Source organism: Eriocheir sinensis, chromosome 15, assembly GCF_024679095.1.
Source record: "Eriocheir sinensis breed Jianghai 21 chromosome 15, ASM2467909v1, whole genome shotgun sequence".
Taxonomy (NCBI): domain Eukaryota; kingdom Metazoa; phylum Arthropoda; class Malacostraca; order Decapoda; family Varunidae; genus Eriocheir; species Eriocheir sinensis.
Window position 1 is genome coordinate 20,848,178 of NC_066523.1, and position 12,962 is coordinate 20,861,139.

General features: G+C 45.6%; 1 protein-coding gene and 1 non-coding gene across 14 annotated transcripts in view; both read right to left on the reverse strand.

Moving 5' to 3' along the window:
* The window catches only part of LOC126999031 (nascent polypeptide-associated complex subunit alpha, muscle-specific form-like), a 107,398-nt gene extending 94,937 nt beyond the window's left edge, over positions 1 to 12,461 (reverse strand). For 8 of the 13 annotated variants that reach the window (XM_050861369.1, XM_050861367.1, XM_050861364.1 and 5 more), the window contains exons 1-3: positions 12,319 to 12,460; positions 7,017 to 7,457; positions 4,024 to 4,160 (exon numbers count right to left, since the gene is read on the reverse strand). In XM_050861369.1, the coding sequence (XP_050717326.1) occupies positions 4,024 to 4,160; positions 7,017 to 7,115 (236 nt within the window). In that variant the 5' untranslated portion in view covers positions 7,116 to 7,457; positions 12,319 to 12,460. Of the gene's footprint in view, positions 1 to 4,023; positions 4,161 to 7,016; positions 7,458 to 12,318 lie in introns of all 13 variants that reach the window. The other 5 variants (XM_050861359.1, XM_050861370.1, XM_050861368.1 and 2 more) reach the window with 2 other exon arrangements.
* Trnag-ucc (transfer RNA glycine (anticodon UCC)) lies at positions 10,696 to 10,767 on the reverse strand. Its single transcript has one exon. It is a non-coding gene; the product is annotated as a tRNA-Gly (tRNA).
* Positions 12,462 to 12,962: the final 501 nt, after the last annotated feature.

Genomic DNA, 12,962 nt, shown 5'->3' on the forward strand with positions numbered 1-12,962 from the left:
ATCTGTTTTCCTTTCCTTGTTATTCTTTGCTGGTTACTCTTTCCTTTGTCGTTTTTATTCTGCAGCAACACAGCAACAGATCACGCTTTCTAAGAGAAGGTTGGTGGCGAGGAGACAATCACTGTCCTTTCCTTCCCCTTCAACACATATACAAGATTCGAGAAGACTTGCTGGTAAAAACACTTCACATCAAACCGCTTCAGTCCCTCATTATACGCTTCTTCGTTTCTCTCAACATTTTTCTACTCCTTTTTAATTTATCTGTTATCTTCACTATCTATTTTTGTTTTAAACCTTCTCATATCTCCCAATACCCCTATTTTCCTTTCCTCATTATTTATTTATCGTTGTTTTTCCAAAGTTTCTTCCACACTCTGATGATTTCTTACTCTGCCTTCTATTATCTCGTCGTTTCCAATTTATGTTCGCTTTTATATTTTGTGACTTTTCCTTTTCTTCTCCTCGTAGAATCGTCATATATCTGATTTCTGTAGTTTTATTTTTTTCCCGTCACTTTTACGTTTTCCTGTATTTTCTTTTTTTTCCTCTTTCCGTCCCTCCTGTGATTTATCGTGCTTGCTTCCCTTTTCTGCCCCCTTAATATCCTTTTTTTCTTTATTTTATCCCTTTCTTCTTCTCTCCGCTCCTTTTATAATTTTCATCTTTCCTGATTTCTCTTACTTTTTCTCTTTCCGATCTGTTTATGTCTTCTTTTCTCTACTCTTCCCCTTTATACCTATTATATTTATACCTTTATATCTTTTTCCTCTATATCTTCCGTGTATTCTCTCTATCTTCTTCCCTCCTCCCTTCATATCGTCATCCCTCGTCCTTTCATCCCGGTCTAGTGGTTGCCGAGCTCCATTTTAATCTCAATTTGTCTTTTATTCAATCGTCACTTGTCTCCTGTATCTTCTACCGTGCTCCCCTCCACCTTGTTCCTCCCTTCATCCCTTCCGTCATCCCTGGCCCCTTCCCTCGTCCCGGTACACTGGTCGGCGAGTCCCACATTAATAGACGAGCTATATTCTCTCGTCTTAGGCTTGGCAGTGGACAGGCGGGTCACTGGCCTCCATGTTATAGGTGTAAGGCGGCTTCTGGTGGAGGGTGGTCGGCGAGAAGCGAGATATGTGTGCGTGTATGTGATTTAGGTGGAACGAGAGATGTGGAGGAGAGTGGCGAGCTGGATTACGTTGGGTGGAAAAGGTGCCGCATATGTGTTGTTGTGATGGAACGGGATGAAGAGGGAGGATGTTATGAGGATTAGCGAAAGGTGGATGATGCTGGGCAGACAAGGAGATGCAGGGGATGGAGTCGTATTGGAGGAAGATATACGAATGGGATGCTGTGAGGAAGGGTGGAGGGTTAGGTGGCACTGGATAGACAAGGTGATGAATGAGTGTGGATGTAATGAGGGGATGCAGGAGATAGATGTTGTAGGGATCAGTGGACGCTTAGGTGGTGCTGGATAGGGGAGGAGGAGTGAGGGGTAAGAGTGTAATATAGGATTTTTTTTTCTACAGCAAAGGAGACAGCAAAAGGGCACACAAAAAAAGGAAACAATAAAAATAAAGCCCGCTACTCGCTGCTCCTGTAAAGAATCCGAAGAGGTGGCCGAATGAGCAGTCAATTACGTGAGAGGAGGTGTCCTGATACCTTCCTCTTGAATGGATGAAGGGGTGACTAGGAGGAAGGATTAGGCATGTGTGTCGCGTGTAAGGGTGAGTGGGTGGCAAATTGCTGGTGCTGGGTGAACAGAGTCAAAGAAAGAATGAGGAAGAGAGGATAATGGTGACGGGGTTGCTGGGTGGAGGAAGGGGAGAAGTGGAAGGGGTGGGTCGTTGTAGAGCCGAGTGGTGAGGGGCGGGAGAAAGCGGGGCGAGGGGGCTGGGAGAAGACGGGAGGTGGGGGCAAGAGAGAAAGAAAACTCCATGACGTAACATATTTGATCAGAAACTTAAAAGAAAATCAAACCCGTTGCTAAATCACTCATTACCTGCAAGTACCGGTGAAAAATGTATAATTTATTCACTACCAAAATACAGATAAAAGGCAAAGTATAACCGATCGAGCAAATAACACCACTGACAAAAAATAAAACAGGGGTGGTCGAGGGGGGAGGGAGAGGATGGTAAGGACTAGGGTATTGTTTTAAGGATTATTGCTCGAGGTACTGCATGTGAGGTGAATGGTGGAGGTTCAGGGACGAGGTGGAAGGTTGATGAAGGGGTTTTAGGGTTACACTCCTGGATTAGGTGAAGCGTGAAGTGTTTTTAAAGCGAACTAATATGGAAAATGAAAAACAAAAGAGCATCTAGAAACGAGGATGTGGTGGCGGATCAGAACACGAGTGGAGGCGTGAAATTCAGTAAACATGGGGATGAGGGAACAGAGGAGAACTGAGGTTGCCAGGCACGAAATCCACCCTTCAGAGAACCCTTGAAGCCGACAACAAACACACCGACTGACTGACGTGTAGGGCAAAACAACAACAAACAAAAACAAACAACAAACAACAGCTCTACTTCCTTTCCTCCTCCTCCTTCTGATCTTTCTTCTTTATCGTTTTCCTTTTCTATTTTCTTCTTTTCATGTTTTCTTCTCTCTTTCGTAACTGTTTTCCTTTACGTGTTCCTTCTATCCGTCCTTCTCTTCCCATTTTCCTTCTTGTCTTTCTTTCTTAAACTCATTCTTCTTCTTTTGCCATCGTGTTTCTCTCCTCTTTCTGTTTCTTCGTTTTTTCCCTTTTTTTAATCTTAATCTTACTTTACTGATCTCTCTGCTTCCTTCTCTCTCCCTCTTCCTCCTACGCTTCCTCTTTCTCTGTTCTGTTTCTCCTCTTCCTCTTCCTCTCCCTCTTTCTCTTCCTCTTCCTCCTCCTCCATTACATCACCTCAAAGATACAACACAGAAGCGAGCCATGCGGGGCAAAAGGAAGGAAATAAAGATAAGACACGGAGACAAGAAGGCGGTAATAAAGGATGAGTAAGAGCGAGTAAAGAACGCACGCAAGGGTGAAGAGACAAGGGAAGTGAAGGTAAAAAGAAATAAAAGGGGGGAAGGTGAGAAAGAGGTAGTGCTGAAAATGGGAAGATATGAGGGAAGCGGTAAGTGTGTTTATATTTAAGGGAGACAATATTCCCGGCGGTGGTAAGAGACGAGAACTGCAGAATGAAGAGTGCAAAGAAAAGGTGCGGTTGCGATGGTGAACATTTAAAGAAGAAAAAAGAAATGGAGAGTTAAACGAAGTAAGTAGAATGAAAAAGGAAAACCGATGGAGAAAATAATAATAAAAAACATGAAAATATAGAGCGATGAATTACAGTCTTGAAAGCGAAAAAAAATGTAAAAGTATGAAGAAAAGGTTGAGAAAGTGAAGAACACGTGATAAAGTGGAAGAGAGAGATAAATGAGAGAAGGAAAATAGGAAAAGAACGAGATGATAAATAAAGGAAGGGAGAGAACAACTAAACGAGACAGAAAAAAGGATTGTGCGAAGAGTGTAAACGGAGAGGAGAGTAAAAATAGATCAAAGGAACAAAAGTCATAAAAGAGAGAAGTCGGGCGGAAGATTAGAGGATTCACAGAGAAAGAGAAAATAGAGAGTGAGAGAAAGGAACGAGGAATAGACGGCAACACAGCAGAGGTAACACTGAAAATAAGAAATGAAGGAAGAGAATGCGGAGAAGAGAAATGAAATACGAGTACAATGCCACGCAAGGATGAGCCGAAGAAAGGAAATGCAGGAGAGTGAAAATATACCAGAAAAAATAAATAGAGAAAAAGAAGCGACAGATAAATGAAAAAAAAGACCACAAAATACAAAGAGAAGTAAAACAGTAGGAAGGTGAGTAAAATAGGGAGGTAGACGGTAGTAAAAAAAATGTTAGACAGGTGGGAGTCAAGGGGTAGGAAGGAAGTGAATACAGACAAGATAGTAAAAGATAAAAGCTAATAAGAAGCCAGGAAAAGGAAGGAAGGATGGGAGTGAAGGCGACAGGTAGGAGGGAGTGCATGACTTACCTGAGCACCTCAAACACGACGTCCCTCGAGGCTTTCTTGAGGGTCTGCTGCAGGAGGGCGAGGGGCCAGCGGAAGGTGGAGGCCCCGTTCACGCCCACCACCATGTCCCCCTCCCGCAGCCCACACGTCCGCCCCGCCTGCACGCGACATAATGAGAAGAAACACGAAGCATTAATTTAGGCTGTGGGATAATTTTCCTCTGCTATATTTTATACCTATGGTGATCACAGGGATACACAAAAACAAGTCTATTTGAGGTACCCCATTCGTTGCTTATAAAGGGGAAAAATGGTAAGGAACATGGTAATTAGTTCTTTATATAAACGGAAAATGGGACGTTGATTTGGATTGTGTGTTGGACAAATTCCTCGAACGTACATTAAGGACATCGCTTCAAGCTCATGATGCACCGCCCATTCAGGCCTCTCTAACACGTCTTCTTCCACTCCCTCACCATACTTCACTCCACTCCATCCACCTCTTCCTACACAGCTCCACCTCAATCACATTCTTCCTCCTCCATCATTCCCCCAACATCACATTCACCTCAATGCTACTTTTTTCCCTTTTCCTCTTCCTCTCCACTTTACCTCACATTTCTTCCTTATTCCACCCCAATTTATATCCCACATACCTTCCTCCTCCACCACTTTATCACCTTCTCCTCCTCCTCCTCCTCCTCCTCCTCCCTCAATCACTCCTCCATTAATCCAGTTGCCAAACACTACTACCACATTCTTCACACCACACACACACACACACACACACACACACACACACACACACACACACACACACACACACACACACACCGTTGTTTGTTTTGCTTCCCTCACGCTGTGTTGGTAAGAAGGGGGCGGCGGGAGAGGGGGAGGGTGTCTGTCGTCTGCCAACTCCCTGCCTCTCCCTCACTCACTCACTCACCTCTTCCCTCACTCGCTCGCTCCCACACTCCCTCCCACGCCCTGATCACACCCCCTTCGTTACCTTCCTAGTTCCAGGGGTCACGTTTTTTAGTTCTTTTTCCTTTTTGCAAGATTTCTGTTCCCTAATTTATTTATTTTGGCTTTTTATCTCTTGCCTATTCTTCCTCACTTTTCCCCTATTTTACACAATTTATCAGGTTTATTTTTTTGCCTCCCCCTCCTCTTCCTCCTCTTTTTCCAATTAGTTTTACCTTCATTCACTTCTCTATATTTTTTTTTCTCCTCTTCAGCAAACTTAATTTTATCGGGAGCTGTTATTCTTTCTTTTCCATCAGACACTTTCCTTCTCATTTTATTTTTCTGCTTTTCTTTTCCTCTTCCTCTTAGACTGCTTCGCTTTCTCTCTTCTCTACTCTTAATTCCCCTTGATAAGACTTTTCTCAATCTCCTGTTATGTTTTTTTTTTTTTATGAAGTACAAGTCAGTTTTTTTTTTAACTCACCTTCGTTGCCTAATTATCTAATCGTTTTATATTACTTGTTTGCTTGCTTGCCTCTACTCCTCTGTGAAGGCAAAATCTTTCCTCTCTTTTCGTCACGTCTCTCAACCTCTTCATACACAGCTCCACCTTAATCACTTTTCCTACTCCACTTCAATCACTTTTTCCTGCTCCACCTCAATCACTTTTTCCTGCTCCACCTCAGTCACTTTTTCCTGCTCCACCTGTCACTTTTTCCTGCTCCACCTTAATCACTTTTCTTGCTCCACCTCAATCACTTTTTCCTGCTCCACCACTCACTCTTCCTCAAATTTACCTCTCTTACTCCCATTCTTCCTCCTTCTCTTTCTTCTCTCCACTCTACCTCACATTTCTTCTCTCTTCCACTCAAATTTACATCCCATACACCCGTTCTCAATTCTAGGGATCCTATTTTCTGTCTCCTCACCATCTCCACTTTCTTCTCCATTCCCTATACTTTTCTTCTCTGCTTAGGCAATATCTCATCTCCCCCTCCTCCTCCTCCTCCTCCTCCTAACTTACTACCTCAGTTCCAAGGATTCTATTTTCTCTATCCTCCCACGACACTTCTTCCTCCCCTACCCTCCACTCCTCTTCTTTCCTCGCCCGGGCAACATTTTATCTTCACCCTCCTCCTCCTCCTCCTCCTTCTCCTCCCTCTACTTTTCCCTGCATCAGGTTGTCACTAACTTACCTCAGTATTTATAGAGAGAGTTTGCTATTTCTGTAAAAGCATGTGCCCCCTCTCCCTGCTCTTATGTAACTCTCTCTCTCTCTCTCTCTAACGTCATGGAAATGCTCTTTTGACGTTGATTTTTCCATTTGCAACCAAACACACACAGATGTTTCCTGCTTACGTCTACCTCCATCTCCTCTTCGTCTTCTTCTTCCTCCTCCTCCTCCTCCTTCTTTTCCTCTTCCTCCTCCTCCTCCACACGTCCCTGCCCACGAGAATCCATCGACGTCATTCTGAATTTCCGCCCACAAGCTCCTGATTTAACCTTTGCTAGCAGTCATCACATGCACTGTTTAATCCGCCTCACCATCCTAGTGCATTTGCTTACACACGCGCGCCTACACGCACTCACATTATCTCTCTCTCTCTCTCTCTCTAACGTTAGCATTTTTTCGGGAATAAAGTTTTTTTTGCCACGAGCGTCTACAAAACCTCACCTAAATCTATTAAAGTCGCGCCTCCCCTCACTCAGCGTCACTTCCAATTCCCTTAAGGGTGCTGAGTAGAAACCACTAACTCCTCTACTTTCCGTGACAACTCTCCCCTGTCTCCTACTCCTTAAAACCTTATTTACGTGCCGTTTATGGGGCGCCGACACCTCTACTCTGTCATTTCTCGTTTCTTCGTCTGTGCAGTGCTGTCTATGAAGCCTTGATAACTAATCTCTGTTCATTTCTTTCTCATTAAACTTTCATAATGGAGGTGGTAGGGAAAGTTTAACCAGAACCTGTTTAGTCTTGATTTCTTCCCCTTATCCACATTCCCAATCAGTCTCTCCCAAGCAACCCAAACAACTTGCTGTCCTGCTTACCTGGGCTACATAGAAAGGTGTGCCGTCCCCCCCAACGACCTGGATGGTGAAAGTGTGGCTGAGGGGGACGTGCACGAAGACGGTGCCTCGACTCGGCATGGCTCAGGCGGCGGGGCAGAGGGGCATCATGGAGCTGCCGCCGCCCCGCCGACCCTCCACTCCACACACGCTGCGGTCTTCAGATCTTCGACTGTTAAGCGTCTTGTTCACGCGGCGTCACCCTCAGACACATTTTTCACGAGACACTGATGGATACCGCGCGCACACCTAGCTGGTGGGTGGGCAAAGAGGAAAGGGCAGCTCCTCACTCCTCGAGCCGCGGCGCCTCCAGCAACAAATTCACCTGAGGCACGACGGTGGTTCAAGCGGCTCCTCCTCTAGGGTGACGACAGTGGTGACGCCTCCCGAGCCTGGCGTGGGCTCCTGTGGCTTGCCAGCACTCTGTAAAAGGTTGACAACAGTGAGCTCAGGAGCCAAGACATTGTCACTGGTGTTTGCAAACATGCGATATCCATACACTAGTCCACTAAAAATGATTAGTCACATCCACTCTATGACGACCTGCGCAAAATAAAATCACATTTCCGGCGAGGATGGAATTTCGTCCCAAGCCTTTACACACATGTCACACTTCTTTCTCTTATTATATCAGTCACGACACGCGGTACAGGATGCTGAAGGTTCAACTTCTGGGAAATAAGGGTGAGAGAACGACAGTCATCACGGAAGTCATGAATAAAGCATCTCGCACCCACGGAATTCCCAGAAGCTCTCAAGTGGCGGCTGGCACGGGACCCGCCGCGCGGGGTAACAAAAACACGACCCTTCAAGTTGGGATGAAACTTTTACAAGAGAATTTTGATATTTGATAAACGATTCAACAGTCACATAAACATTTAATAATTTAACAGTCATACGTAGCCTTCAGGCAACGAGGGACAAAGGTAACAGTTCTATAAGTGTTAGTGTTAGTGAGGAACAGCGTCCACGTCTGCCTAACCGAATGGACTCAGCTTTAGGGACTCAGGCCGACAGGTGATGCCCACGAAGGTGCCGCGGCCTGTGTGTTATAAGTGACGAACACACACACACACACACACACACACACATACACACACCTCTCTCTCTCTCTCTCTCTCTCTCTCTCTCTCTCTCTCTCTTCCCCTATCACGGACGTGCCGCCCCTGCCCTCGCCTGGCACGGCGCCACCTTCCGTCGCAGGGCGTCTGAGAATCACGAAGCGACGTTCCCTTCTTTCACTTTAATTTAAATCTCGTCTTTTTTTTTTTTTTTTTTTTACTGCGACACGATTTTCTTTACATCACCAACCTTCCAATTTCGCCTCTAATCCACTAACGTCAACACCCTCATATCCACTCCTCTTTTTTTTTGGGGGGGGGGTGGGGGGGGGGGTCTTGCCTTCTTGTCTTCCGTCGATTTTTTTACCTCATATATCTTTCCTTCCGTTTAACTGACCTTACTTGACCTTTTCCTCCGTAACTTGAGCAGCTTCACTTCCACCTTTTACTTCACTTCACCTTTTCTCTCTCTCTCTCTCTCTCTGCTATTTCGGCCTTAACTTTTCACATTTCCGCCTTTCATTTTGCTCTTCTTCCTACTTCCTCTCCTCTTTCTCTTTACATTCATCAAGTCCATTTTCTCCTTTTCCTTCTCTTCCCCTCCTCCTCCTTTAATAACTTTTCCATTTTCTTCTTTTCCTTGTACATTTCCGCCTTTATATTCTACTCCTCCTCATTCTACTTCTGCCCCTCACCGTCAACTCTCCTCATCATCTACTCATCCATTTCCTCGTTCGCCTTCAACAATACCACCTATCAATCCACTCCTCTACCTCATCCTAAATCCTTACCACCACCTCCACCCTCCCGTCCACCTGCCACTCTTCCTTCCCACTATGTTATGTCCTCGCTGTGCCTACTTCTCTTTCTCCTCTCGTATAATCATGTTGGGTCCCTTTTTAGCATCGGCCACCACAGAGGGATATGACGGGGACACGAAGAACCCCAGCGTCATGGTTCCCTGTGACCCGATGGTGGTGTTGGCGGTGCGAACAGAGAATGGGATAAAAAAAGGATGAAAAGGAGAGGAGAGAATGAGCCAATGGAGGAGAAAGAGAGGGCGAGCATCTGCAGAAAAGGAAGAAAAGGAGAGAAGGTAATAGGGGAAGGGAAGAGAAAAGAAAGGAAGGAAGAATAGGAAGAGAGGAAAACTGGATAAAAAAGGGATGATACGGGGGAAAGACAATAAAAAAATGGTTGAAAAAGAAAGGAAGGGAAGGGAAAGTAGTAGGGAAAGGAAGGCAAAAAGAAAGGAAGAAGGAATTTGAGAGTAAGAGAGGGGGAGAAGATAGAGACAGGGAATGGGTTAAAAAAGGAGGAAAATAAGGGAAGAGAGCGAGTTACTGGAAAGGAAGGAGACGATTAGCGGCAGAAAAAGCTAGAAAGGTGAGATGAGGGAAGTTCACGCTCCCTTTTCGATACAATAGCGGTGGTGTTAATACAGACAATGAAAAGGGAGGAAGGGAGAAATATAAGTGGAGAGGGGTCAGTGGAAGGGAGAGTGAGAATCCACGAAAAGGGAAAGGGGTGGTGGAAGGGAGGTGGATAGAGTAGAAAGTGATGTAAGGGGAAAGTGGAAAAGGGAGAAGAGCGTGTGAGTGAGACGGTGGAACGCAAAGGGAAGGAAAGGCGACGGTATATACACAAGAGGCTAAGGGTCCGATTAGCTGACTGACTGACTGGCAGATTGATTACATGAACACTTTTCCGCGCGGCAGCATCAAAGGCAGAAGAAAGCCGCAGAAATGATGGCAGGAGGAGGAGGAAGGTCAAGGTATGTGGGGGGGGGGAAGAGGCAATGGGAGGGAAAGGGTGAAAGAACTTGTAGGAGGAAAGGGAAGGGCTGTGGAAGGGTTGGTAGAGATGGAAAGGGTGAGAGTTGTGGGAGGGAAGGAGTGTGGGGTTGAGGAAGTGTTGTCGGAGGGAAGGAAAGGGGTGAGAGTTGTGGGAGGGAAGGAGTGCGGGAATGTGGAAGTGTTGTAGGAGGGAAGGACTAAACGTGCAGCAAAACAGGCCAAGTAGTGTTTGATCTACAAGTGAACTGTATAGAGGAAAGCAAAAGTTACGTGGATAAAGATTCAAAATACAGTTTTCTCCCATCAGTTATAGATAAAGTTTTCCCCATAGAGTGGTGAAAATGCACCGGACAACAACAGCTATTCAAAGTCGGACAGAAAATAACGCGGCGGGATGAGTCACTGCATCAGATCGGCTCCTAAGAACATCCCGGCGCGGCCATCACAACAGTTGCAGTGACGCATTATCGCCGGCGTGGCCCCGCAGATTAACCCGCCCGTCCCGCCTCAGGGCAAGGTTAACCACCGCCAGACACACCACGAGTAGCGTGCGACGGAGGCATCCCGCGCGTATGATCGCCAGGCACGTCAGGCCCATGAAGGTGATCTGGGAGCCGCCACCTCGGCAACACACGAACATACGCATCATCTCCGCGAAACTCGTCACAAAACTTTCTCTTCGTTACTGAATGTGTGTGTGTGTGTGTGTAAGTGTGTTTGTATGTGTTTATGTGTTTTTGAAGGGGCAGGGAGCACTCTGTTCTACTTTACGCCAATCTCAACATTAAATAAAAATGTAAACTTTGCGATGGCCGGGAATCGAACCCGGGTCAACTGCTTGGAAGGCAGCTATGCTCACCACTATACCACCATCGCTTGAGATTTCCAGTCGAAGTTGAGCATGACATTAAACAACCAACTATCACCTGAACTTTTAAAAACATTAATATTATCAAAATATCTGCAAAATACTAAATATTTGTTCTTTTTTTTTATTTTACCAAACCTCCTTTGGCTGAGGGAAACAAAATAGAAGAAAACGGGAATGCAGATAATGAGCTACGCAAGACAGTGAAGGTTGGCAGCACCAGGGTCAGCACGGCAGCACGAGGCGCCCCGACCCCTGCGAGGCTGAGCGGAAGAAAGTTAACATTCACAAGTACACGCCCAGGTGGGTTGTGACAGGCAGAACATTACGTAGTTACCTCAAAGCTGCATTACTCACTGTTCTCTTGGATTATGAGAGTAGTTTCCTTGTTTTTTTATTTATCAATCTGACTTATTGTCCACACTTTTTTTGTATATACTTTGAGAGTCTTTATCCGGTCTATGATTTCGTGTTTATCATTACTTAGTACTTTTTTTTATCTAAATTTCACCTTTCTCTATTCTTATATTTTCAATTCCCACACTTCCGTAAGCCCTCTACCTATCTCATCTTCCTTTGCCATTCCTTTCCTGTCTTCCTAGCTTCCTTGACAATTTTATATATATATATATATATATATATATATATATATATATATATATATATATATATATATATATATATATATATATATATATATATATATATATATATATATATATATATATATATATATATATATATATATATATATATATATATATATATATATATATATATATATTTAGCTCACTTCTGCCTCTTTAATAACCCTTCCTCCTGCACGTACAGATAATAACGAGGAGCTCAAATGGTGTCAGGTATGCACTAAGACTGCCATTAATATTTCCTGAGCATCCGTGTCACTGAAAGGAGCTGTGCAAAAAAATAGGTGAGGTATTTTTGATCGATGCAAAAACATTAACACCTTCAAAAAGTGGCTTGACTCATGGCTGAACGATGGCCAAAAAGCTGTTACTGCCATTCACATAAGAGCATCAACGTAGCTTGTGTTGTTTATACTTAGCGCGTAAACACAACATATAAGTTCTCTCTCTCTCTCTCTCTCTCTCTCTCTCTCTCTCTCTCTCTCTCTCTCTCTTCCTCCCCCCCTCCCCATCACCACACTCCCCTCACCTGCCTCCAGAACACTCTTAAATCACTCATCACCTGATTCAAACACCTGTGTGTGTGTGTGTGTGTGTGTGTGTGTGTGTGTGTGTGTGTGTGTGTGTGTGTGTGTGTGTGTGTGTGTGTGTGTGTGTGTGTGTGTATTCGCATGTAACAATATTCCAAAGCACTTTAGAGCGAGGCGCGTTCACTGACCGAAGAAGCAACTTGACTAAAAAGACAAGATACATCAACTAAGTCAGCAAGACGATCCACGGCCCCCTACGAGGCGCCCCCCACCAGTTGCCAGACGCGGCCGGGCAAGTAACCGCTCTGTCAGTGTCACCCTTGAGACAGTCCACGCTCACCCTGGCGACGCGGGGCTGAGGGCTGTCATAACACACCCTTACTTGCTTCAACGGGCAGCCACGAGGAGGGAGGGGCGGCAGGGACGGAGGGTCTTAGAGCTTCCTCCCGAGGGCTTCGTCACGGCAGCGGCGGAGGTGTAACTGGGCCACGCGAGAGGGACGTGCTGGGCTCAGGCAAGGCTCAGGTGTGCGGGCGCGGGGGAGGGAAGGGGGCGTGGCTCAGGTGCGGGGGTGTGCGTCATGGCACTTGCTGAGGGGAGGAAGGGGGGCAGGGTGGAGAGGCGACAGAGGAGGAGGAGGAAGAGGAGGGGTAGGGAAAGAAATTGTAGAAACAGGTAAGTGGAGGAGGAGGAGGGGGGTAAAGAAGAAGGAAAGAGTTGAAACATGTAAGTGGAGTTAACATACGTGGGAGTGTTTCTAAATACCAAGATTCCACTCCCACTCTCCTCTGACACCAGTTTACACGAGGAAGGACGAGAAGGAGGTGGAGGAAGAAATGATGGAGTGGATGTATGTGTGAGAGACTTTCTGGGCTCCAAGATCACTCCTCCCACACACACACACACACACACACACACACACAAACAAGCAAACACACTGTAGACAACCTTGAGCTTGACGATGGTACTGGGAACGCATCTGTCTTTATCCCAGAGGAAGGGCAGTGACCCGCCTCTCTGCGAACT